At 51.0% G+C, this 24,281-nt stretch overlaps 9 protein-coding genes across 9 annotated transcripts; 3 read left to right on the forward strand and 6 right to left on the reverse strand.

The window, feature by feature from the left end:
• Positions 1-718: 718 nt before the first annotated feature.
• Positions 719-3,643, forward strand: hmt1 (putative vacuolar ABC heavy metal transporter (Hmt1); the record flags this gene model as incomplete). The annotated part of the gene is made up of 3 exons (XM_025692166.1): positions 719-1,075; positions 1,159-2,267; positions 2,329-3,643. 3 exons carry the CDS (start codon positions 719-721, stop codon positions 3,641-3,643), a joined length of 2,781 nt encoding a protein of 926 aa, XP_025546674.1.
• Positions 3,644-4,244: 601 nt separating this feature from the next.
• BO97DRAFT_446827 (Mth938-like domain-containing protein) lies at positions 4,245-5,404 on the forward strand. The gene is made up of 2 exons (XM_025698692.1): positions 4,245-4,895; positions 4,998-5,404. Exons 1-2 carry the CDS (start codon positions 4,385-4,387, stop codon positions 5,201-5,203), a joined length of 717 nt encoding a protein of 238 aa, XP_025546675.1. The 5' UTR covers positions 4,245-4,384; the 3' UTR covers positions 5,204-5,404.
• A 198-nt stretch (positions 5,405-5,602) lies between these two features.
• Positions 5,603-7,783, forward strand: BO97DRAFT_408974 (alkaline phosphatase). The gene is made up of 2 exons (XM_025695972.1): positions 5,603-7,206; positions 7,258-7,783. The coding sequence occupies exons 1-2, from the start codon at positions 5,706-5,708 to the stop codon at positions 7,566-7,568; spliced, it is 1,812 nt and encodes a 603-aa protein (XP_025546676.1). The 5' UTR covers positions 5,603-5,705; the 3' UTR covers positions 7,569-7,783.
• A 1,396-nt stretch (positions 7,784-9,179) lies between these two features.
• utr2 (putative cell wall glucanase (Utr2)) lies at positions 9,180-10,593 on the reverse strand (the record flags this gene model as incomplete). The annotated part of the gene is made up of 3 exons (XM_025692164.1): positions 9,180-9,922; positions 9,976-10,413; positions 10,479-10,593. The coding sequence occupies 3 exons, from the start codon at positions 10,591-10,593 to the stop codon at positions 9,180-9,182; spliced, it is 1,296 nt and encodes a 431-aa protein (XP_025546677.1).
• Positions 10,594-14,978: 4,385 nt separating this feature from the next.
• BO97DRAFT_249903 (uncharacterized protein) lies at positions 14,979-16,749 on the reverse strand. The gene is made up of 5 exons (XM_025690841.1): positions 16,644-16,749; positions 16,409-16,562; positions 16,226-16,351; positions 15,392-16,169; positions 14,979-15,327 (listed from the first exon to the last, which is right to left on the reverse strand). The coding sequence occupies exons 2-5, from the start codon at positions 16,475-16,477 to the stop codon at positions 15,134-15,136; spliced, it is 1,167 nt and encodes a 388-aa protein (XP_025546678.1). The 5' UTR covers positions 16,478-16,562; positions 16,644-16,749; the 3' UTR covers positions 14,979-15,133.
• An 854-nt stretch (positions 16,750-17,603) lies between these two features.
• On the reverse strand, positions 17,604-18,931 carry BO97DRAFT_481245 (peptide-methionine-S-sulfoxide reductase). The gene is made up of 3 exons (XM_025700803.1): positions 18,435-18,931; positions 18,042-18,360; positions 17,604-17,973 (listed from the first exon to the last, which is right to left on the reverse strand). Exons 1-3 carry the CDS (start codon positions 18,718-18,720, stop codon positions 17,940-17,942), a joined length of 639 nt encoding a protein of 212 aa, XP_025546679.1. The 5' UTR covers positions 18,721-18,931; the 3' UTR covers positions 17,604-17,939.
• Positions 18,932-19,064: 133 nt separating this feature from the next.
• Positions 19,065-19,427, reverse strand: BO97DRAFT_249942 (uncharacterized protein). The gene has a single exon (XM_025690842.1). The coding sequence runs from the start codon at positions 19,315-19,317 to the stop codon at positions 19,132-19,134; it is 186 nt and encodes a 61-aa protein (XP_025546680.1). The 5' UTR covers positions 19,318-19,427; the 3' UTR covers positions 19,065-19,131.
• Positions 19,120-22,779, reverse strand: BO97DRAFT_378398 (kinesin family protein). The gene is made up of 2 exons (XM_025693106.1): positions 22,368-22,779; positions 19,120-22,303 (listed from the first exon to the last, which is right to left on the reverse strand). The coding sequence occupies exons 1-2, from the start codon at positions 22,556-22,558 to the stop codon at positions 19,468-19,470; spliced, it is 3,027 nt and encodes a 1,008-aa protein (XP_025546681.1). The 5' UTR covers positions 22,559-22,779; the 3' UTR covers positions 19,120-19,467.
• A 456-nt stretch (positions 22,780-23,235) lies between these two features.
• On the reverse strand, positions 23,236-24,174 carry BO97DRAFT_408978 (uncharacterized protein). The gene is made up of 3 exons (XM_025695973.1): positions 24,114-24,174; positions 23,323-24,039; positions 23,236-23,256 (listed from the first exon to the last, which is right to left on the reverse strand). The coding sequence occupies exons 1-2, from the start codon at positions 24,114-24,116 to the stop codon at positions 23,560-23,562; spliced, it is 483 nt and encodes a 160-aa protein (XP_025546682.1). The 5' UTR covers positions 24,117-24,174; the 3' UTR covers positions 23,236-23,256; positions 23,323-23,559.
• Positions 24,175-24,281: the final 107 nt, after the last annotated feature.

Consider the following 24,281-nt stretch of genomic DNA (forward strand, 5'->3'; position numbering starts at 1 on the left):
AACTAGCTTTGGAGCCGAACTAGTGCAGTTCTGGTTCTCTCTCGACGTCTTCCGCATTCACACCGTCATTCTTCCTCTCGTCAAGCTGCTATTTGTATCCAACGATCCTTTCCTCTCGTGTGCCTCTGGACTATCTTGTCCTTTTTTTTCTCTTTCCCTTCCCTCCCTCTTCTTCCGCTCTTCTTCTTCTCTCTCTCCTCGTTTCTTTATTTCTTGCATAATCAGAGCTATTGGTGCAGTATACACCTCCAGCTGCCAACCCTTTCTCTTCTTTATAGTCTTTGATTAATCAACTTGTATTCTTCTTCTCCTGTATCTATTGCAGTTCCTTTTTCTTCATTTTAAGTTTTTAACCTTACGCGCCTCTTTAATTTTCCTCCCTCCCTTCCAATCTTCCATAACTCTTCTTCTTCCTGTCTTTTTTTTTTTTGTCCAGAGACCATTCTTCCTTCTAAATTTAAATAGAACATTACAAGAGAGACATAACCTTACTATTTCCCACGTGTCCGCCGGTCTCGTTGAACTTCTGCCTCTCTTCGGTCGACGAATCCCTAACTGCAATTCACCCTTCGACCTCGAGTATTCGCCGTTCCTCCGAGCTCTCACCGCCTGTCATCTATATTCTTCGCCCTAGACCCAAGATTGCGGTCGCAGTGTCATGGAAATAATACCTTGAACGCCCCAAAGAGAACTTTCGGTCACCGAGCGGGCTTCTATCATGGATACTCACCATGCCACCCGGAAACTCCTGGGGTACCTTCGCACTGGATCCCCAATTCTCCTCCTCCTCGTCTTCATCGCTTCGTTTGTTGCCAATTCTATCCTGGCAGCTAAGAATGTGAACTGCAACAGCAAAAATGCGCAGACTGGACCCGGGGGAAGACCGCTTCCCAAGCGGTCAAGAAGCACAATGGCCGTCCTGAAATCGCCCCAGAGGTTTTCTCAGAACGCGAAGTCGCTCTTCAAATGGTTCTCAGTCGGAATACTGTTAACCATTGTTGCGGAAGGCGCGCTGAATGTGTCGCATGTTATCATTGCCAGATCAGAGCACTGGTGGTGCGGCCAATCTGTTGTGGTAAGTTCGCTGATCTGATTCTGGGCCATGTTCTTGTAGTCGCATGTATTTTCCTCCTCGACGCAGCCGCTGATTTGACATAGATATATGTTGTGGGGTCATTCTTTGATTACGCCATTATCCTTGTGTCATTATTGGATACGAATCCTTCTCCGACGTTCGCTCAATTCGTCCCATGGCTGCTGGCTATCCCGATCGAAGTTGGAATCCTTGGCACATCTCTTGCAATCTATACCAGTCCCCATCGAGAACCCGTGGTCGGAGATCCTATCGGTGGTCGCCTTCGACAGGGGATAACGTCGTGGGAAGTGACGGGGGTCATGTTCAATTGCATCCGATTGCTCATTCTTGCTACCATGGTCCTGACCTATGTCGTCAGTATGGTCCACTTCAATCACAAGAGGGAACAAACTCAGGCCAATGGCTCTACCGAAACGACAGGGTTGCTCGATGCCCATGGTGTAGAAAACGGGAACGGCTACGGGGCGACGAATGGCCATGCTCAGCCTTCGAAGCCCGCCGATCCTTGGGTGCGTCCGACCACTGTTCCTTCCACTAGCTGGTGGGAATACTTGAGCGGATACTCTTTATTCTTTCCGTATCTTTGGCCTTCCAAATCCCGCCGCTTGCAGATCGTGGTGGTCATCTGTTTTTTGCTGATCATCTTGCAACGTATCGTCAACGTGCTCGTTCCTCACCAGGTGGGTGTCATCACGAATATCCTCTCTAAAAAAGACGGCAAACTCAGGATACCGTGGTACGAGATCTGCTTGTATATCCTTTACCGATGGTTGCAGGGCAACCAGGGACTCATTGGGTCTTTGCGCTCCAGTTTATGGATTCCCGTGAGCCAGTACTCGTACATGGAGCTTTCGACTGCAGCTTTCGAACACGTGCACGGCCTGAGTCTTGATTTCCACCTGGGAAAGAAGACCGGCGAAGTGCTCTCTGCCCTCAGCAAAGGTAGTTCGATCAATACATTTCTCGAGCAAGTCACCTTCCAAGTCGTCCCGATGTTGGTCGATCTCTGTGTGGCTATTGTCTACTTCCTTATCTATTTTGACGCATATTACGCCCTTGTGGTCACCATCATCACTTTCTGTTACCTATATGTCACAGTGCGCTTGGCACAGTGGCGAGCAGAGATTCGAAGGGAAATGGTTAACAAGTCCAGACAAGAAGATGCCATCAAGTATGTGCCAACCTGAGCCAATCATTACATTTTTTTTTTATTAGCTGACAAATCACCACAGGAATGACTCCATGGTCTCTTATGAAACAGTCAAATATTTCAACGCGGAGGACTATGAATTCGGAAGATACCGACAAGCAGTGTCGGATTATCAGAAGGCCGAGTATCCTGTTCTCTTCTCTCTCAATCTCATGAATACGTCGCAAAACACTGTCTTCATGCTGGGGTTGCTTATCGCCTGTTTCATTGCTGCCTATCAGGTGTCCATGGGACAGCGAGATGTAGGCCAATTTGTGTCATTGCTCACGTACATGGCACAGTTGCAAGGGCCCCTCAACTTCTTTGGAACCTTTTACCGCTCCATCCAGTCAGCCCTCATCAACTCCGAACGAATGCTGGAGCTTTTTCGGGAACAGCCTACTGTTGTGGATCGGCCTAGCGCGAGGCCTTTGCCTGTATGCAGTGGCCGGATCACGTTCGAGAATGTTGAGTTCTCTTATGACGCACGCAAGCCGGCTCTAAACGGCCTGACATTCCAATGTCAACCCGGCACCACAACAGCTCTAGTGGGTGAGTCTGGCGGAGGCAAGTCTACAGTCTTCCGACTACTTTTCCGTTTCTACAACGCCGAGCGTGGCCGTATGTGTGTTGATGGCCACGACGTTGAGAGTATAACGATCGACTCGCTCCGGCGGCATATGGGCGTTGTGCCACAAGACACTGTTCTCTTCAATGAGACTCTGATGTACAACTTGAAGTATGCCAACCAGAACGCTACGGAGGAAGAAGTCTACGAAGCGTGTAGAGCGGCTAGCATCCACGATAAGATCATGTCTTTCCCGGATGGCTATAACACCAAGGTGGGCGAGCGTGGCTTGCGGCTGAGCGGAGGAGAAAAGCAACGAGTGGCTATTGCTCGAACCATTCTCAAGAACCCGCGAATCATTCTTCTAGACGAAGCGACCGCCGCTCTCGACACCGAAACGGAGGAGCACATCCAAGGGGCACTATCTAGCCTTTCCCGCGGTCGAACCATGCTCGTCATTGCTCACCGATTGAGTACTATCACTACTGCAAACCAGATTTTGGTGATGCATGAAGGACGGGTAGTTGAGCGTGGTACTCACGATCAACTGCTGGCTATGAAAGGCCGGTACGCAAGCATGTGGCGCAAGCAGATTCGCGCCCAGAGGGCAGCAGCTGAAGCTCAAGTGCTACAAGATCGAGCTCAGCGCCTGCGTAGCGCATCAACGGCAGGTGGTGTTGGGGATGATAGTTCCAGCCAATCCGATGAGGATCGGAACAGCAACGCTCTTGCCCCTACAGGCCGACAGAGCCAGGGCCGCTCAAATAACAAGCCCACCGAAGAAAGTTGAAAATAATGTGCTTTGAGCCATTGTGTAGATGGTACAGTGCTAAGACCGCGGCTAGCGTCGTCCATCCCTGCCTCATACCACGATTATACTGACTGTCGCGTGGATTGCGCGGGATTTCGGGGGTTCAACATAAAGATTCAGGGACACATAAAATCCCACACTCGCTTGAATACAGAGGCGTTCTATTGATTTATGACTTGCATGACATTGTGTTCATTGTCATTTCATGGGAGACGTCGAGCTGGCCCCCCAGTTCGACACGAGGTTACGGCTTGGAACCGGGAATAAAACATCCTAGACCAGTTGCATTTAGCTAACTACTTCATGTTGCACTTGCCAGCATAGTACCTAATACAAAAAGAGTTTTCGATGAGATGATCAAACATCTGCCCTGCAAAGTAGAACCGAGACGTTTGTGCCTGGCCTTTCAGGCATTCTAAGCCGAGAAAAGAAAAGGTCGACAAGTTACGTTACAATTCACCTCACCGCCTGTCTGTAGCAGTAAAGCGTTGATGCCTAAAAGAACAGGCCAGAGCAATTAGTGAGTGGTTAGCATCATGTCGATCCCGACCCTGCGCGGGCGACTCCGACAACTTACCAAATCGTTCCAACCCCAGCCTGCCATCATACCGGGTTGATTTTTCTTCCTTCTTCACCTTCCGGCGCAGTACCGAAACCAAAAGATCTACAGCGCTGTTCAATTCTCAATCACAAAGAGTGCTAGCAGAAAAAATACATATAATGCACAGCCCATCGCCCCAGCTACTGCGCGCCTTGCGGGCATCCATCTCCGCCAACCCCAGCGCCACTCTCTGTGCCCAGCAGCTATCCTCGCGGTCTCGCTCGCCCCTTTCTCGAATCGGCATCTCTGCGTCAACTCAGCGGTACAACAGTGACCATGCCCGACCGACCCGGATGATTCCTCGCGCTCACAGCGCAAAGCCCCCGAGCCACGACCGGGGACCTCAGTCCGCGGAGGATACGCAGACGGACTTCGCCGCCCTCAACGTCCTCGGCAATATCCCCTCGCCGACGACCGCTATCGATGCCACGCTTGACACCGGCTTCCACCTGAACAACGGCGTGAAGATCACCGGTGGCGACGGCGTCATGCTTGTGGGCGGCGAGGCGTTCCCGTGGCGCCCGTGGCAGGTTGCTCCTGGTGGTCGGAATGGTATGATCAACAAGAAGGGCCAGTTCGAGCTTGATGAGCAGGTGTGGGGGGTCTTGAGTCTGGTGTGGCCTCGTCCTGGTGAGTTGCTTCGCTTAGGAGATGGGAGTGGGGGAAGGGCTTATATGCTACGAAGGGAATCAGACGGAATGGCTTTGCTAATACTCTGGGCTTTTAAATTAGATCTACTCATTCTTGGTATGGGTGAATATGTGTTCCCTCTTGCGCCGGAGACGAAAAAGCATCTCAATTCCCTGGGCGTCCGGGTGGAAGTGTCTGACACTCGGAATGCCGCTGCCCAGTTCAACCTGCTTGCCACCGAGAGAGGCTTGACGGAGATCGCGGCAGCTATGATCCCGATTGGTTGGAAGGGAAATGTCAGAAGGTAGATGTGGTATTGGTATCTAACTTGGTTGCTCATGGTGGAAGGTCTGAGACTCGGATGTGTGCTGCGAATGTTTTGGGGGAGGGGTGGGTCGATGTGGCACATAATATCTTTAGAGAGGGCCACGGCTGATCCAGACATACCTGTTCGCGTATGCGTACATTGATCTTCGCTCTAAACTTGTTCTTCTTAATGTATACTATGCAAAATTGAGCTTTGAAACGCAGCACAGTGAGCACTTACCTAATCTATCAAGGTGAGGCGGTGACGTCGATCCCCCGTACGACGCGATACCCGAAACAGCAAGTCAGGGTCACGCTGGCCGATGATTGCTTGCTTATCAGCTGAACTGAACTGCACCTGTAGCTCCGACTTCGCCCTCTTCTCTTCCTCTTTCTCCTGTCTTCTGTCTCCCCTTCTTCATTTCTCATGACATCCAGATCTACTGTCATTACTGCGCATTGATACATCCATATTATATCTGATAGAGGCAATACCGCAGGAACATGGCGCGACAAGAGCCGCTCCTGGCCTCGCGCCCGTCCTCCGATCACTCATCCGTCCGCAACGCCGAGGAAGAGGATGCCCTGCTCACCGGCGAACGCACCAACCGTACCCAAGGTCGGGGATGGGCATTTTGGAAAGACGTCGGTCTCTTTACCTGGGCTTTGCTCGCTACCGTCGCCGTCATCGTTCTTTCTGTTGTCTATCAGCACGAAGCTAGTCGAGTCAATGATCACTCAAAGCATTCGTGGGGCCCCGGGGGGAAGCCGACCGGCAAGCGCAACCTAATCTTCATGGTGTCCGACGGCATGGGCCCAGCCAGTCTCACCATGACCAGAAACTACAGACAATACACGGAAGGACTTCCGCTTGACGAAATCCTCGTCCTTGATCAGCACATTATCGGCACCTCGAGGACGCGGTCGAGCTCCAGTCTCGTGACCGACTCCGCCGCGGGCGCGACTGCGTTCTCGTGCGGCTTCAAGAGCTACAATGGTGCCATCTCCGTTTTGCCCGACCACTCCCCTTGCGGTACGGTTCTCGAGGCAGCTGCTCTCGCAGGCTACAAGACGGGTCTGGTGGTTACGACCCGTATTACCGATGCAACTCCAGCCTGCTTCGCTTCTCACGTGAACCTTCGACAGTATGAAGACCGGATCGCGGAACAGGAGGTCGGGGAACACCCTCTGGGCCGTGTCGTGGATCTAATCATGGGTGGAGGTCGCTGCCACTTCTTGCCTAATTCGACTGAAGGAAGTTGTCGGGCCGATGATCGTGACCTGATTGAGTTGGCGAAGACGAACGGGTTTCACTACCTGAAGGACCGCAAAGGATTCGATTCCCTGAACGAGGGCGCAGACGTCAAGTTGCCCCTGTTGGGTCTCTTCGCCGAGAAGGACATTCCTTTCGAGATCGACCGTCGTGGCCAGAACGATGTGTACCCGTCTTTGGAGGAAATGGCCCGCACGGCGCTGAAAGCTCTTAGCGAAGCTACTGCTGACAGCGACAAAGGATTCTTCCTCATGATTGAGGGCTCACGCATCGACCATGCTGGCCATGGAAACGATCCTGCTGCCCAAGTCAACGAGGTATTGGCTTACGACAAGGCTTTCGCGGCTGTCTTGGACTTCCTTGAGAAAGACTCCACCCCTGGTGTGGTAGTGAGCACGTCCGACCACGAGACTGGCGGATTAGCTGCTGCACGACAGCTCCATGCTTCTTATCCGGAGTATAAGTGGCTACCCGGGGTACTGGCCAACGCCAGTCACTCGTCAGAGTATGTTAGTGCCAAGCTGAATGATTACGTCTCGAAGAAAAGCGACTCGTCCGCGCAGAAGAAGTACGTGCGCAAGTTGCTTGAAGAGGATCTCGGCATTACCGATGCCACTGATGAGGAAGTATGGGCCGTGCTTGATCCGGACTCGCCCATCATTCCTCAATATGTGTTTGCAGATATTGTGAGCAGAAGAGCTCAGATCGGATGGGCAACGCATGGACATTCTGGTATGTTCTCACCTTGTCTTATTGTCTTTGAAGTATGCTAACGGGTCGCAGCTGTTGACGTGAACATCTACGCCTCTTCCACCAAGGATGCCTGGCCGCTCCTTGGAAACAACGAGAACATCGAGGTGGGGTCGTTCCTCACCAACTATCTCGATCTCGATCTGAAGTCTGTCACCGACAAGCTACAAGCTTCCGAGTATTGGTCCATGGCCTCGGCCGAGGACCAGGCCGATACATCGTCGTTCGGCTGGCTGGGCGACCCACTCGGCGCGGATGTCCGCACCCAGGGACTGGACGCCTACCATGGCGAGTTCAAGCGCTCCCTGTCGGAGGAAGGCTGCAGCTGCGGTGGAGTTCACTAGAGAGTAGAGCCGCGCGCAGCGAGGAATCGCGTACCATCTTCACTACTTACCGTCCTATATCGTGACTATTTGCATGGATATTCTGGCGTACGGAGGATTATGATCACGTGATTTAGGGATTATTGGTCTGCTTTGAGCTAGAATTAGGTATAGTCAAGTAGCTATCCACAAACGAACACTGGATGTCTCACATTAGCATGGGATTTCTCTCCGAATAGCACATCCAATGTCCAAATCAATCTGATCACAATGGCACAATGGCAAGGATCCCACCCACCATATTCAGCACCCCTCTTCCACACTAACCAAATGCACCCATCCCCTATCCCTATCCCAACCACCCTGCACAATATTATCTATACCCCACCCTTTATTCAAGCCAAAGCCCCGAGAAACCCTCCCAACTCATATAACCTAATACAACGCCCACCTTCGAAACCAGTCCCAGAGCAACCAACCGCATAACCACAAGACCACGCCGCAACAGCAGCATCTACACAGCAAGGATCGAGCACCCTAGCTCTCTCTCTCACCAGCGCCTCTTCGTGGACTGGTAGACATGTCTTGCCTCCCCGGTTTTGTCAGTCTTCATATTCCTTCCACTTTACCTTCCCTGTCTCCCTGTCTGTCTTGTCTGGTGTGTGTGTGTGTGTGTGTGTGTGTGTGTGTGCGTGTGCGTGTACGTGTGTATGAATATTTATCTAGTCAAGTCTCGAGTCGTATGTATAAAACGGGACGGAGTCAAGATTTATTGTCTGGCTAGGCGTGCTGAGCTCTTAATAGAGAGTGACCATGTTAGTTCATGGTAAATGGGCTTTGCTGGTGTAGAAGAGCAGGGTATGGGACATGTATCCACTCCAGCTTCAGCTCCTCGAGGTAGGTTCCTGTTTGGACTTTGGGCTGATTAGCAGGATGCGGGTGGTGAGGGGGGGGGTAAAATGGTTGCTGGATGGTGAATGCAATGGGTGATGGGTGGGTTGTGTGGAGTATGGCTGGAATGTTTTTTTAGTGGAAGTTTCCGCTATTTATTGATGTAGATGTAGTATTTGTTGCAGCACTCGTCAGTCTGGTGAAGGTCTTTCACGAAGTTCTTCTGTAGATATGCTTCATCATGGACTATGTAAAGCGCACCCAAAGATTGAAGACTATCTATCTGTCAAAGGTGAGACTGGTGGCGTTCCATCAATTCCAGATCAATCAGTCTAGCTTGCACGTAGTTTGGAAAGGGTCTGAATTATCGATTCGAAGGTACCTTTCTACGGTACAGCACATAAAAGGAACCAACCAGCATACCCATGCCGATACGGAAACAAAAAGGGTATTAAGTAAAGGTATTGTAAAGCCATTTCGATGACATCAAAAACAAAACAAGGACGCAACCTCCGATGCGCAATCATTAAAAACATCAAGACATCCACTGGGAAAGGTAATAGTAGTAGTAAGGGGTCGAAACTGGAAAGGGCGATCAATGCGCCAGATATAGAACATCAAGAAGTAAGAATGGTACGCTGAAGTCGTAAAGGAGTGGCGGTGAGTCGGGCCAGGTATGAGCCAAGCAGATACATGAATAAGAATGTTCAAGAAGGGAAAAACGGAGGTTATCGACTCTGTTTATAGAGTGACCAAAACGACAACTGCGACCAACACAGCGGAGAAGGAGCCTCTCATAACACGTTCGCTCGGAGAGGCGGCGCCGTTGGAGCTAGTGTCGGTTGAGGTACCCTGGCTGAAACCCGTCGAATCGCTGGCGCTACCACTGCTCGTGCCGGTGCTGGTGCCAGTGGTCGAATTCGTGGCGCCAGGCTCATTGCCCGAGCCTCCACGGTTCTCGGGAACCGTGCTGTTGTCGCCCGTGGTATTGGAACTTTTGCTACCGAGATCCATATCCAAGCCGGTAGCCCCAAAAGAGGCGAGAACGGTGCTGTTGTCGGTGATCACGACGGAGCTTTGGAGTCCATCCTCGCCAACGAAAGCGTAGGACTTGTCACCAGTCGAGACGGTACCGTTCGGGGCGTCGTAGCACTCAACAGTAATCTCTCCGAAGGTGGCGTAGTAGTATCCCTTCTCCTTGATATCCTCGCTGTCCCAGTCGATCTCACCACCAGCCCACTGAATTGTTCCTTCCGCATTGCTAGCTTGGCCTGCAGGCCACAATGACAGCTGCATCCGGGAAGGCGTCTGGGGATATTTGTAGGTCTTGGAAGTTTCGTTGTAGGTGGATTCCTTCGTCAAGGTGCGGGTGACTTTACCGTCCACAGACCAAGTGATAGCATCCTCGGTCCAATCGATCTCATACTCATGCCAATCATCAAAGGTATCGCTGCCATTAACCCCTGATTTGCCTCCATTGTTGTCTAAAGAGGGAGTGTCAGCAGCACAACTATGTGAGCTCAGGTGATGAACTTACAATCCAAAACTCCCTGCCAGTAGTAGTTGGTCTGGACATTAGCCAGATCAGAACCGACGAATTCGAAGTCAATCTCATCCTTCACATCTGATAGCAGGATGAATGCGCTGACAACACCTTTACCACGGCTGCTCTTGACCTTGCCGGAGATCTTGCCGTACCAGACGTAATGGTTGTTGGCGAACAGGCTGCCCACGGTGTTCTTGGGCATAGTCAACAGAAGGTTACCGTCTTCGATCTTCGGGTAGCCGCTGTAGACCCAGTCGGCTTCCGAAGAGTTTCCGAGATACTTGGTGTTCAGGGCGGCATTGTCCAGGTTGTCCCACGTGTAGGTCTTACTCTGACACACGGGTCCGGAAACGCAAGAGTTGAGAGAGAACGACGACATCGGATCGCATCCACCCAGACAGTAAGCACCGGTACCACATTCACCATACTCTAATGAAGAAGATTAGCAACTAGTGACCAGAAGGGAAGGTCAAAGTTCAACCAGTAGCACATACGCGAACAGCAGGGGTACTCTTCCGGACATTGCGAGCTGGTACTGCATGTGGGCGCGGAAGCCAAGGCGGATGTGGCGGCCAACGAGGCCAGGAATAGGGAGGAGGCGAAGTGCATATTGACAGCAGGACCAGACTCTGCGAGACCACGATCTGGCTAACGAGTAGGGGAAAGAGGTCGACAAGAGGATAGGCGAAAGATACGGAGTTTGAAAATCACTGAAGATCTGGAAAGGCGCCGAGGGCAGGTCATATATATTAGCCAAGCTGTAAGTTGTGCCCGGGACGGGAAGCACATGTCTTATCGTCTGATGCAGAGCGGGTTCCTGAGCCACGAAAAGCAACAACGGTGGAACTTACCAAAAATCACCAGTTCTTTCGGTATCCAGAGGATAAAAATACAGTATATAAAGGACCGGTTTCGACGAAGATCCAGTCAACGAGTGCGCCAATGAATGAGGGACCGCAGACAATGGGGGAAGTGAATCACGACTAGAGTGGTAGTATAGTAGATAGCGAGTGGGTGAGTGAGTGAGTGAGTGAGTCAGTGGAAAGGAAGGAGAGAGAGAGAGAAAGAAGAAAGAACAGAGAAAGAGGGAACCGGGAGGAAGTTGCAAGGCGAAGAGAAATCGCGAAGACCGAACGTACCACGAGGGTTTGACCTCCCGAATGGGGGAAAGAGGGAGGGAGAGATCATATATAGGAAATAATAGCAAGCAGTAATTTAATCTAACAACAACTACATAACTGGCTGCAGTGCATGGCCCACGCTAGTTGCCGAGCTAGTGGTAAGTAACCTTGGGTAGACCAGATACGAGAGAGTCTACTTCAACTGGATACTGTTATCGCAGAAGACGTAATGATCTCCCCGAGTAACCCCCTGGTAGTTTGCGAAGAATGATTGACTGAAAGAGAGACTGACTGTCTGCATCAATGCTCCGAAGGGTTGATGACGGCAGCATGAAACTCTTCAAAGCGAGTGTGGTATGCCAAGTAAGTCAAACCAACAACCACCAACTGGTTGACTGGGCCACGAGGATGTGAATGCGGCATCGAAGTATTGCCTCAGGCCCCTTTTCTCTCCGTGTTTTTTTTTTCCCTAATTCCTTAAGCTACATGAGTAATTTTCTCTGATCTTCCAAGTTCCGTTCCCCAGGACCCTCCCCTGATTTTTCTCGGTCTCTCTTGTTTCCCTCGGTCTCCGAAATGCTCTTGGCCCGTTCTCCTCTCCACACGAGAGTTTCTCTCTCTCTCTCTCTCTCTCTCAATCTCACTCTCTCAGGGTTCTTGTCTCCACTAGTCCCTTTCTGGACCCTGAACCCCACTCACACTCCAAGCTAATCCCTCGCTGCTTTTGACTCAGGGCTCTTCTTATCTCCGCCACTCACTGCCCGTTGGTGCACTGACTCGTCTCATTATTCTAACTATTCATTTTCATGGCGTCGAGTCGCTTCAGCCTGCCTCCGTCAGGTCTAGGCTTGACCATGACTGTCAAGATGTCAGTCTTGGACCCCCTAAAATAGGAAGCATTTGTTGTCGACCTTCCCTCCGGGGATAACCTCCAATGGAGCCAGCCCAAATGAACCAAAATGGAGAACCTCCGATCCTGGCTCAGGGCCAATTGTCAATGGTTCGCACGCCCACAAAAAATGTCTTAGAACTCGATGGAGCTGCCCTGAGTTTATTACCCAGTCCCCGACTCCCCATGCGCTGAGCCCTGCTCTCGGACACACTCGTTCCACATTCTCACCTGACATCCGCCCGGAGCTGTGACAGATAAGCGATTCGCCGACACATTCGGGAAGCTGGCTTGGTCGTGAACGGCCAGATGCGAAGCTACCTGACTTCACGCCCGTGAGAGCAGTGACAGGATAATATTCCACTCAGTTCTAGATCTCGATGGCGTCGGGCCGTGTCGACGCCTCCTCTCGGAAAGAGATGACCGGATTCGTGGTGAAGTTGACGCCCACGGTGTGTTAAACCCTCACTGCTGTCTGTCCACGCGCACATTCCGATTACCTCAGTGAGGTCGGGTCCCTTGCCCCCGATCGACGACCTTGCCTTGCCGCTTGCTCCGCCCGTTCCTTATCTCTCGTAAGGGGCAAGAAGATGTGTTGTGATTCTCACGGGCAGTAAGTAGTACTCGTAGAGTAATCAACGTCGAATCCTCCACGACTCAAGGCCAGTAATGACTCTAAGTCAACAATCCCACAAAAGCGGTTTCTGATTATTTCGTGTCGAAATCTCCTGAGTCTTGACCATGGGTAGAAAGCCGACCAGATTATTTACTCGAAGTTGACTAGTTTGAAAAAGTGACTTCTTCCGGCCTTTTCCACGGTTCTTGGCCTCTTCGAGTCTAGGATTATTTTTAGGATCTTCGTCCGTCGCCCCGTCAGCCATGGAATGTGTCCTCGACTGAGACTTACAGTACAAAGGATAGACAAGAGAGAGGGACATTCCCATCGATATCAATCATGCATGAAAGGGAAGCCCTGGCTGGGGGGTAGTGTAGTCGGTACTCCGTACCCAAGCAACATGCCACCCACCCGACCCCAGCAATCGCATGTTCCATGTTCGATGTTCCATATTCCAACGGCTTTGCTTCCAGGTCCCCGCCGTTCATTATTCGACTCATCTATCCGAAACCTACCCCAAGCCCAAGCAATTAATCGCCAATCAATTGGCCCAACCATCAAACCCCAAAGAAAATCCCGACCGCAAAAAGTACTACAGTGTAGGTTATGGACTATCAGAAGTAGAACCCATAACTTCTCGATAAGAATCCAATCCACAAATCCGACGAGTTAACACCCTCTCCAACAACGTACAGTAAAGGTAAATAAGAGATAAAGATTGACCCAGTTCCATTCAACGCACGCCCGCACGGAACGACAACCCCCAAGAAAGCACAGCGCACAAAAGTCTACTGAACCTTATTCGTTCGAACCCCCCAAATCAATGAACCCCAAACTCCGCCAATAATAGGCCCGGAACCCGTGACCCCCCCCCCTTTTATTTTGTTTTGCAGATTGCGTGCGCCGATATGCAGGGGTTGAAAAGACTATTCTATCCAGTGGGGCGGGCAGGGTCGCTATACTGTACTCATGACTCTTTCTTTGAGTCTTAAGCCCTTGGCATTGCATAGAAAAAATAAATCTCAGCTCAGCTTGAACTACTGGTACCGTAGACCTAACCCCAGTTGATTAGTTCAGGGGCGGCGGGCGAGGGACAGAACAGAAGAGCAGGGAATATAAACGAGTCATCTTGATCATGGTGCTGAGATAGCTACAGTGCAGTAAAAGAAGTCTTGTCAGGATGAGTCGTCCGAACTGACTTCCTTTGAATCTCTACCTAGAAAAAAGCAAGTGACCTGAATATCTCAGAAAGGGATTTCAACGACCCCGAAGATCCATCGTGCTGTTAGAGCCTTGGAGTACACAGACTATCCCCGGAAAAGCAGAGCAGAACGTAAGATTCCCTCTCCTAATGTCAAGAACACGATCCCTCCCTCGAAACCTACCTACGAGTAAACTACCTCTACCTCAGCATCCAAGCGATAGCTCAGCCCCCGGCCAAGCATACGAAGCTGGACAGTTACCCACCCACCGCTCTGAAACTCATCTCGATAGGCATGAAGCAAGGAGATCTTCCTGTATGAATACTTACACAAAAGGGGAGAGGAGGAGCGGTGTTGTCCCAGTGAGTCGTCGAGTAATGTCGATCCGTGCTTTCCAAAGGTCCCATATTTCCTACTCCCCCAAACAGCAACCAGAAGCCAACCAGGCCTACTACTGCATGTGCAAGTACCGTTGATCTTCACTGCACGCTATATCAAACTGGCAGTTGAAAAGAGAGGTTAGATCCGTAGGTGGTCTAGGGCAGAGCGTCAACGGAACTGATCAGCGTAGCGGTTGAGATCAGGGGTCTTTTTGGGAAGTGGCTATCGTATTCTCCCATGGTCGGCAGGATCTTCGCTTCGCTTGGACTTGATGACCGGGGTCTACGGGTAAAGTCAGGGATAGACTCGTCGTGAGTCTGCTCAATCACAGGATGACTCGATTGACTCCTCCAAACTTCGTTCTCGCCACTCAGGCAAGCAGCGATATCGACAGAGTGCTTGCTACTCAGTACAAGTACTACTGGATCCAAATTTTGCTACGTTATTCCGCACCTTGGAGTAACAACATCCGTGAAAGGTTTATTACCATGGTAGATGTAAATGTAAGTAAAAAGACAATGTAGCATGAGCAATACAACAAGTCCAGGAACGAGGGTCCCAACACGCGGGGCTTGAATACCCCTGCAAGGAAAAGGAATAACTCACTACCGCTCGTGCGCCTGTCGGCATCCTGGGATTGTAGCCCGGGCCGGATCGTTCGTGCGCACCAGGCGGCCACGTTGTTCCAGCATCCGGACAAACATTCCGTACAGGACTTCCAACTAGCGAACGGTTTAGACCCTTGTTCTGGTTTGCCGTTTTTCTTTTTTTCCCCACTTTTTCAGTTCATCACTGTTTCTGTATCCTTCCTCGCCCTCTCCTGACCTTCTCGCACCACTTGCATGTTGTAAATCCAGGTTAATCAGATATTGTTGGTTGACCTCCAGGTTCAATCGTCACCTTCGAGGGCTTAGTTATCCCCGACAAAGGACAATTACACTTAGCGGATGACCCGCTTCACGTAGCCTCGGCCCATGTTGGGACGGCTCTCGCGAACTAACGCGAGTTCCTTCTCGCAGGGGTCCGAGGAGTAGGTCACTGAGACACCATTGTAGACGTTGCGGCCGATTTTCCAAGTTTCGAACGTCTCAAGCACACGACGGGCAATAGTGGTGCTGTTGAAAACAGCGGTCGCTAGAAGACAATCAGCGATTCAGGCCATCAAGCGAACAACAACGTATAGTGCTTGCTCTCTTACCGTTACCAGAATTGAAAACCCAAAGGAAGTCGGTAGCGCCAGGACCCGCCAGCTGGCGGATGTCATGCTTCCACTTATCAGGGGTCATGCCCTCAGCAAAAAGTCTCTTTCTGGCGAAAGAGAGGCGGCGACGCTCACGAATAGGCTGGTTCATGCGACGTAGGTCTTCGTTCCAGTCCACGATCTCAGCCAATTCAACACGATAGCCGGCACCGAAACGACCATATCCCATAACACTTTCCATCTGACGGTTGGACCTGAGAAACTCGAGCGCCGAGGTCGCCAGCTGAAAAGTCACACGGGTTCTGTCATCGGCCTCGACGCGGATTTCCTGCAGCGCACCCTCGTGGATGCGAGTAGTAATATACTGGGTATGTTCTCTGGAGGCTTTGCCATAGATGCGGATGACGCCCGCTTTGGCCTCAGTCTGGTTTGGCACAATGGACGAGGTGAGCATGAGTCCCACGGCTGTCAGCTCTGGGCATCCTGCCTCCTCCTCACTGTTCTGGCTTTGGGAAAGTGTGCTCGAGGTCAAGGAGGCAGGTAACAGATACTGCACTAGCTCCTGAGCGTGAGCGGGTCCCTCGGGGACTGTGCCAACGACTCGAGCCCAGCTTCCACTTGAATGGACTTGATTGTCATGAATAGGTGCCTGCTGCAACACAAGGCTGCGCTGGTTCTCCTGCTGGTCCTCGCCAAAGAAAGCGGGGCCCAAGGTGCGCTGAACCTGATTGTTAACAGCGTATCCTTCAATGGAGTTCTGACTACTGTCACTGGGCTGTAGGAAATTAGCGTTTCTGCAGCTGTGGTTTCATCGATGATAAGCCTTCTTACCTGTGGTGCGAGTAGATAGTCCGAGACCGGAATATTAGACACGCCAATGAGGACTTGAGTGACGATCGAAGCACTAAGCTTTCCGATCTCATTGGCAACATCAATATTGTTTTGGCGGTCACGAAACTAGCCCAGTTAGTGATTCAAATCCACCCACGAGTATTGCAACATAGAAGCACCCACATAAGAAGTAATCTGAGTCAGGTATCTGAGGGCCTCAGCCATCGCAGCATCGACTGAGTTGACAGACATATTGACTACAAGAGCAACCGCCCGTCTTGACGCCGAGAACCGGAACAGACGCGGTGGCCTGGAGTATATGGGTAAGGTAAGTGACCTAACATGTGTGAGGAGAACGCGCGTGTTAGTCCAGATCGACAGCAGAGAGCCTCGCTCACGCGAATATGATGAAACATACCTTCAGGAATCGGCTTGAGACTCTACTCAAGAAGTCTCAGATTGTTCAACCCTCAGATAAGCAATACTGGAGTATTTTCCGAGGGTAGTCAGAACGACGAAAACGTCGACGTATAGAGATAAGAAGCCGATGATCCAAAGACAACGGTGAACTGGGGCTCCAATGCAAGCTCCAGATTAGAGAGTCTCCTGGGCACCCACAAAAGAAATCTTGACAGGAAGGTAGGTGTCTGGGGACTGGTGAGATGTACACTGGCTGCCGTCGAGGGGAAACTGACAGTCCAGGCAGGTGTACTTTATCAGGAAGAATAACAAACAGAAAGCGAACAAGTCACTGATGACAATGAGGGAACTGGGGATGGTAGAGATGAAGAAGGTATCGAACAAGAGAAGAAGAAGGGTGAGGTTGGGGAAGAGGATGGGGGAAGAGATGAGAAGGTGATGAGGAAAGAAAGAAGAGAGGGAGAGAGGAAAAGAGGAAGAGAGGAAGAAAGAAGGTATAAGTAGGCAGAGGAAGAGGGGGAAATGGAGCGAAGAGGTGGGAGGCTTTCGAGGAAAATGAGGATGTTACTATGGTGGCAGAACACACACACAGTGAATGAGAGTAGAGTAAAAAACAGTAAAGTCGCCTTTACAGACTTCGACAGCGCGGAACTCGGCGGACATTCACAACGGAGCCTCTCGAGTTTAGCGGAGTAGATTTGGATCACTTTGGCTTCTGGAAGTATGAAATCTCCGTTCAAGAGCAACCTAGTGTCAGTCACTCTGTCATAACATTCTTGTTCAGGCCCAGATCAAGAGTGGAAAGATAGACCTGGTTGAAAGAGACACTCAACACGAGTGCAGATGTAGAAGTAATGCAGAACGATATCTCAAACCAAGACTCTCCTTTGAGAAAAGTAGTGTGTAAACAGCCCGAGTCACTTCTCTTGGATGGGATATTGCCTATTTGAGACATGCTGGGAAACTTAAGGGAACTTCAATCCCCTGGCACTTACCATTCCCGACGAACAAACAGACTAGACGAAAGCCTCTGCTAGCAAGCTTGACGTACATCATAAGCCCGGGCAGCATTTGACAGCTTAGGAGCCGAGCATGCAGCCAGTCCTACTTGACGGGGCCATCAATATTCTTAGCAAAGGCTAAACACACACAACAACTAGGTGCGAATCTCCTCATCTCCAAGAAACACAGACTGACAACAGAACCCTTTCCAATTGAGTACACTGATCTAACAATCCTTATTTCATACAACCGGCATGATAACATATCTCATTTCTCAAAGCTTACACGCGATTCAAGCAGAAAGCGGAGGGAACGACCTCACGAAGCTGGTAGAAAGAAGAGGACCGATTAGCAAAGACATTCGCATCGACACAAGGAAAGGCGTTGCACATACTGAGCAGGGCACTCGTAACCATCAGGGTTCTTGTTCAGATACAGCTGGTGGTACTCCTCGGCGTCCCACCACTGGCCCGCGGCCACGATTGCGGTCGACACCGGCTGCTTGTACCATTCCTGGGAGACCTTCTCCGTGATCTCGCGGGCGATCTTATCCTGTTCCTCGCCATGCGTGAAGATCACACTGCGGTACTGGGTGCCAATATCGCCGCCCTGACGGTTCAGAGTGGTGGGGTCGTGCATGCGGTAGAAGAATTCTAGAAGGGAGCGGTAGCTGACCACAGAGGGGTCGAACGTCATCTGCAGGGCCTCGGCATCTGCAAGCGACCAGAAACTGTCAGTTCGATTGCGGCTCGACAAGCTTTTCCCTCCCCTTCACGGAACCACTTACGACCAGTCTCACCAGTGCACACAGCACGGTAGGAAGGGGACGCGCTGTGTCCGCCTGAGTAGCCGACCTTGGCCTCCAGAAGACCTTTTCCATTGCCGAAGTGTTTGCGGAAGAGGTGCTCCACACCCCAGAAACATCCGGCAGCTACCGTGGCGGTCTGCGTGTTGGTCGACATGGTGCGCGAGGTGGAAGGCGTGGTCAACGCAAGGAACGGCGAACTGGTCGAGAACTGACGGGTAATCCGAGAGAGAAAAGTCGAGCCAAAAGCGGGCGCAGCGAAGGCCATCAATGATTATTTATGCGATCGCGCTTCTTGCTCCACCTGAAGCTTTGGTTTCCGCCGGAGAGGGGCGCTTGACAAATCCCTTCTGCAGATCCGACTTCCGGTTCCTGTCGATTAAGAAGGGTAGGCAGATAAGTACAGGACTCTGAGCACAATTGTAGCTGTAGAGGAGTTCAAAGCGAGCTGTACCTGTACCTGTACAAAGATAAATAAGTGCCTCTGGTCTCGGAAGCTCGCCATCATGAATTTGTCATACCCCAGCTCTGGTGGCGTCATTCCGCGCATGACATAAGATTGGTGGCCACTGGCACCTAGTCACTTAACTACAACTACTTACTCAGCTCTCATCTGTCTATACAATGTGTGCTTCTTAGAAGTTATCATTATCATCATGAGTAGTAGGGGGCGCTTAATTCATAACCCCGTGCAGAGGCAAAAATAGCCACCGGAGCCTTTCAGCAAGCTGTTATTGTACAGTACAAATCCCGAGCAAAAGTGTATGCTACTCAAGGAAAAATGAAAGAAGCATAAACCATCAACAGTGAAATAAGAGGTGAAAATAAAATGTCTTTCCAAGCCCAGGATGAAACTCAAACTCATCCAGCTGAAAGACGTATAGTATATTGTTCAAACCGGATCCCAGATCGTGCGGTCTCAATTTCAAGATAGAAGAAAGCAAATGGTATCTGTTCCGAAACACCGTACCAGCAACCCATATCACCAATGCAATGATACTAAACAATTTCAAATCTACCTCATGCCAAATCCATTGCTGGGATAGAGGTTCTCTGGAGGTCTCTCCAGGGTAGGGGCCGCCACCATGCTGAGGCGAATGGCATCGCGACTCGTAAGACTGATATCACGTGGGCGGATATCTCCCCCCAACGTGCTTCGCCTTTGTGTATTTTTCATGATCGGGAGAGCGCGGGGACTCAGCACACGAGGTTTGGTCTCCTCCTTCTCACTCTTGACCATGCGTCTCGCCTGCGATGCGGTGAACATGGTACTCTCCGTCGGGGAACTGCCATAAGCGACGGCTGTTGGACTTCGTCGACGATGAACACGGAGTGCGTTGGCTGAGGGCCCAATGCCGAATGAGCCTCCCGAGATGCGCCTCATTGCAGACGTAATCTTAATCGCGTCATCTTTGCTTGCCTTCCAGCTTGTTGCGGTTTTGGTTTCTGAGGCAGGGCTGCTGGTATAGCTTCCGCTCGGCGTTCGGACCGCAATTCTCGAGGGGCGCTCGACTGACGAACGGTTCAGGAAGCTACTGTTGTCAATGTCGCGGAGAGGTGAGTTCTCATTGTCGGACAATGGAAGCGTGGATGTAGGAGGGGGTCCCATTGGCGAGCTACCGTTCTTTTTCGACAGAAACCCAGTCTTGAATCTGTTATTGTTCTTCTGGATGTTCAACGTGGGCTCTGGTACGGCTGAAATAGGAGACGATCCGCTGGACGGACTGAAATTGCGAGTAGGTACGGGGATTCCACGTGGGATAGGAGATGCTCGAGGCAATGGAGGGTCGCTGGGGCTGCTTTCTGGTACCGTGGCCAGACCGGGTTTCTGAGGGGTCTTCTGGACCTCCGTTAAAGCACCATCTTCCTCGTCATCCCTCCACCGCACACTTCTCTTGGTCGGCTTTGGCGGGGCCTTTTTGGGCGAAAAGCTGACGCTCTTCCTTCCAACATTCAGCTTGCGACGTCGGGGTGATCCCTTGGTAGGGGAAGGTGGGGCTGCTGGAGTCAAGATCACAGGTGCATGTGTGACTCGAGCGATGGGCGCGGCGGCGGCCAGACTAACCCTCTTCTTCTGCTTAGGAGAGCTCATAATCTTGATGGGACTGGCTGGTAGAAGAGACGGAACACTACCGTCAGGCTTAACTAGGCTAGATGTCACAGTGGAGCAGGAACTGAGCATCTTAGCAAGAATCTTTCTGCCTGTCTCAATAGCATCATCTTCACTCATCTCCATGATATTGTTGATCTCGGAGATCATCTCGAATTGCGCTTGAAGGAGCACTTGCACGGTGGCTGCGTCTCCAGCTTTGTCCTGCTCAGCAACCGCTGATAGGGCCTCGCGCTCTGTATTCGCTCTCAGAAACTCTGCTTCGCGATGGATGTTGTCAATATCGCTACTGTCATTGAAATTGAACTCCTGCAGCTGACGGATGGCATGCTCGACAGCGCTGACCAAACCACGGTCCCAAGTGGACTTCGCTAACCGCTGATGATAGTGTTGCCTGCTACTCTCCAGTTCGAGAAGGATTCCTTGCGCTGTTTTGCGGATAACTATGAGATTGGATAATGGATGTTCAACCTCCGAAGATGCGCAGACGTGATCGAACGCAGCGATCCAAGATGACAGCAGTCCGATCCGGCGGCCAATCTGTCTCAACTTGATCATGTTGTTGGTCCTTTCTTGCCTTTCTGGCAACGAGTGTTCGTAAGCGTTGCGGATACGAGCCACTCCCTCCCGCATGACGGCGTCCTTCTTTTCGGCCTGCTTCTTGAATTTGGCAAACGCAAGCTTTTCATAATTCTTCTGTTGAGCCTTCAATTCATTGATCAAAGCCATCTGTTCGTCGATCTTCACCAGGAAGTCCTTAACGTGGCGGTTAACATTGAAAACATTCCGCGTGACTTTCGTTTGAATGTTCTTTGCCCTGTTGGCGTAGCGCAATGTATTCTGTGTCTCATCAAAATGCTGGCTCGATGGGCTGACGCAGACAATCATGACGGTCTTGCAATTGCCGCCCAGCGCGAATTTCAATAGCCGAGTAAGTTTCGAGTTCCGATAAGGGATATGGTTTCGCTTTCGGGGGTCGCAGAGCGCGTTGATACAGCTTCCGAGGGCTAGAAGGGATTTGTTGATGTTGGCACCCTCAAACAGTCGTTCGCCTCGGTTTTTCGTAGCGCTGGCGCGCTCGCTTCCTGCAAGGTCGATTATGCTCAATGTTGCCATCGTGTGGGGCTCATTCACATCCGCATTCCGGTCCTTCTGCGCGATATTGATCTGGAGAACCGCATGCGACCGCGAAGAAGTAGCATTGGCCTCCGTTGGCGACATTGTGCGGCATTCATTGCCCCTCATGATCATGTCCATCACTTGCTGGACATTCTGCGGATGATGGCTTGACAAGCCAGCCACCGAGACTGAGTGGTTGGAATCCTCCCTGAGCATCAGACCTCCTTTGCTACCTCCCGGCACAAGCAAGTCACGAATCGTTTCGTTGTAAATTTCCAGGTAGGAGAGCGAGATTTCGGTCGCCTTCTCATCGGATCGTTCGTCAATACGCTCAAAAAGCTCTTGCATCGTCATAAAGATGATTCCGGGTTGTTGGGCGGTTCCAGTAATTGTATGAGTCTTTCCACAACCCGTTGCACCGTAAGCGAACACCGTAGCATTGTACCCATCTAGAACACTGTCGAGAAGGCCTCGAGTTGTTGACTCGTAGACCTCGCCTTGTGAGGCATTCTGGTCGAAGATCCGATCGAAAGCAAACGTCTGGTCCTTGACGCGTTTGCCATTTGGTACGACACTCTTCGAGAATTTCTGGACAGGGTTGTCCTCAGGGGGATCGAAAACACTAGTCGACAGGAGCTCGGTCAGATCATGCACATGGTCCACGCATGATATGCTGTGCAACTTACAGACATCGGTCATCAATGACTTTGATGATAGAGCGAAGACCCTTTTGATTAAGCTTGGGTGTCGGCGCTGCCGCCAGTGACCCGTCACCAAGGAATAATGGACCATCTTCACATTTTGAGAGTTGTGCTGCCTCTCGAATTGTAAACGGTCTTACTCTGACCGCGACAGTAATGGAAGAGGCGTCGGCCATCTTGCAAAAAGGCGATCAATTATCACCGCGGAGGCGTCACGTCCCTCTAGGCAATTCAACGCGAAGGTCGGCTATCGAGGGGAGCGACGCCCTGTACCGTCAACAAAGCGAACGAAGAAAGAACAATTGAGAGAAACGAAGAACTGGATAAACTGGATCGACGAAATGTGGGAGAGAGGAATGTTGACTGTGGACCTATTAAATCAGACAGCCCCAATGAGTCTCCCCTGTTGAGTGACGCTGAGACTAGTTCGATCTCCAGTCAAGCTGTTGACATTTGGCGTGTTTTCCACCGCCCTGTTGCTCCGAGCAACCGTAGGATGTGTGGTTAAAGTAAGTTTGCCGTGCTCTTTCCGGGTTTCTTCCAGCCGCCTAAGGCACCCTTGCCGGTCGCGTCCAAAAGAGCACGCCCGGCATTTATCTATTACCACGCACCCTTGATTGATGTTCCCCACCCTCATTGCAAATAAGTAGAATCGGCTATCTACGTGATCATTTTAAGCTATCATGTCAAATGCTTGTCTGATATAGTCCATTGGTTCTGATCTTAGTCTGGTAGCGTTTTCCCACTAATCTGATGCCTCATATCATGATGTAAGCCTATCAGCAAGATGCAGGAATGCAATGAATGGGACTTGTACTACCACGGAACCCATTGCCTACAACAGATAATTATACCCTAGTCAGATAAAAAGGATCTATGACGTACCCGATCAGAAAATGAACTCAATAGCAAAACGATGCACAAGTATCAGGAATCATACTGAAGCAATGTCCGCGAAAACTCACTAAAGCCGTCTGCTCTCCAACGAGATGGGCTACGCGATCTAGATAGGCTTGTTGTTTAAGACTTGGTAACAACCCTGGCCTAAGATCGCAATATAACTGAGATCTCTGGACTGTCCGTCATCTGACTTGAGCATGACTGGCTTATCCGGTGTGAGGAAGCGTGCAATATACTTGGGTTTCCATATGCAACCAACGTCAATCAGACATGGCAATTAATTTTGATCCTCTTCTTCGTCTTCAAAGGCTGGGAGGACAACATCCCAGCCTGGATCTTCTAAGTCTTGATCTGCCAACTCTTCGTTCTTCTCAGACTCCTCTCCTGTACTCTTCTGAAACCTGAAGGCGATCGATTGACCATTCTTGAGATCGGCAGCTAACAGGGTGAGCGAGCCGGCTGCCTTCTTTCCGGCTCCTCGTTTGGGCGCATCAGCGACATTGAAGTCGGGGTCATCAGCCTCAAGTCTTGTCCAGCCCTTCTCCAGATCATTCCTGTCTACCGGAATCCCAAGTTCAATGTCAGAAGCGTTTACTGGAATGACATCCCCGTTGATATCGGTCAGGCCGCGAGCTTGAAGGGATCGGAGTAGTGCATTTTTGGCGGCGGCGACCGTTTCGGATGGAGGGAGCATCAGAAGCACGGTCGTTCTGTGCTTCTTGAACAACAGAGTCCAGCTGAGCGGATCGGGTTGAGACTATTCATACATTTTATTATAAGTATTAGCATAGTACGCTTGTCGAAGAAGAAGAGCAAGTATGAGGCTCTTACCATGGCGTTCGTCTTAGAGATTCTGGAGTTGGGTGGCCGGGACTCTGATTGAGCTTTGGCGGGTCCGCGGTGCCTTTGGAGGAGATCGAGGCTCGGCGAGCCGCCAAAAGTCGAGTCCGGACTCGACACTTGGATTTCATTCACCTCACACCAATTTCTCTCTCCAAG

This window comes from Aspergillus homomorphus (assembly GCF_003184865.1).
Source record: "Aspergillus homomorphus CBS 101889 unplaced genomic scaffold BO97scaffold_64, whole genome shotgun sequence".
NCBI lineage: Eukaryota > Fungi > Ascomycota > Eurotiomycetes > Eurotiales > Aspergillaceae > Aspergillus > Aspergillus homomorphus.

Excerpts from the sequence above, each read along its gene's own strand:
- BO97DRAFT_446827 (XM_025698692.1), top strand. The coding sequence starts at position 4,385 with ATGCACAGCCCATCGCCCCAGCTACTGCGCGCCTTGCGGGCATCCATC. Across the intron at positions 4,896-4,997 it reads TCTGGTGTGGCCTCGTCCTG|ATCTACTCATTCTTGGTATG; the intron begins GTGAGTTGCTTC and ends CTTTTAAATTAG.
- BO97DRAFT_408974 (XM_025695972.1), top strand. The coding sequence starts at position 5,706 with ATGGCGCGACAAGAGCCGCTCCTGGCCTCGCGCCCGTCCTCCGATCAC. Across the intron at positions 7,207-7,257 it reads GGCAACGCATGGACATTCTG|CTGTTGACGTGAACATCTAC; the intron begins GTATGTTCTCAC and ends AACGGGTCGCAG.
- BO97DRAFT_249903 (XM_025690841.1), bottom strand. The coding sequence starts at position 16,477 with ATGTCTGTCAACTCAGTCGATGCTGCGATGGCTGAGGCCCTCAGATAC. Across the intron at positions 16,352-16,408 it reads TGACTCAGATTACTTCTTAT|TTTCGTGACCGCCAAAACAA; the intron begins GTGGGTGCTTCT and ends TAACTGGGCTAG. Across the intron at positions 16,170-16,225 it reads ACTATCTACTCGCACCACAG|CCCAGTGACAGTAGTCAGAA; the intron begins GTAAGAAGGCTT and ends AATTTCCTACAG.
- BO97DRAFT_481245 (XM_025700803.1), bottom strand. The coding sequence starts at position 18,720 with ATGGCCTTCGCTGCGCCCGCTTTTGGCTCGACTTTTCTCTCTCGGATT. Across the intron at positions 18,361-18,434 it reads GTGCACTGGTGAGACTGGTC|ATGCCGAGGCCCTGCAGATG; the intron begins GTAAGTGGTTCC and ends GGTCGCTTGCAG. Across the intron at positions 17,974-18,041 it reads GGTTACGAGTGCCCTGCTCA|CTTCGTGAGGTCGTTCCCTC; the intron begins GTATGTGCAACG and ends TCTTTCTACCAG.
- BO97DRAFT_249942 (XM_025690842.1), bottom strand. The coding sequence starts at position 19,317 with ATGAGTTTGAGTTTCATCCTGGGCTTGGAAAGACATTTTATTTTCACC.
- BO97DRAFT_378398 (XM_025693106.1), bottom strand. The coding sequence starts at position 22,558 with ATGGCCGACGCCTCTTCCATTACTGTCGCGGTCAGAGTAAGACCGTTT. Across the intron at positions 22,304-22,367 it reads GTCATTGATGACCGATGTCT|TGTTTTCGATCCCCCTGAGG; the intron begins GTAAGTTGCACA and ends CCTGTCGACTAG.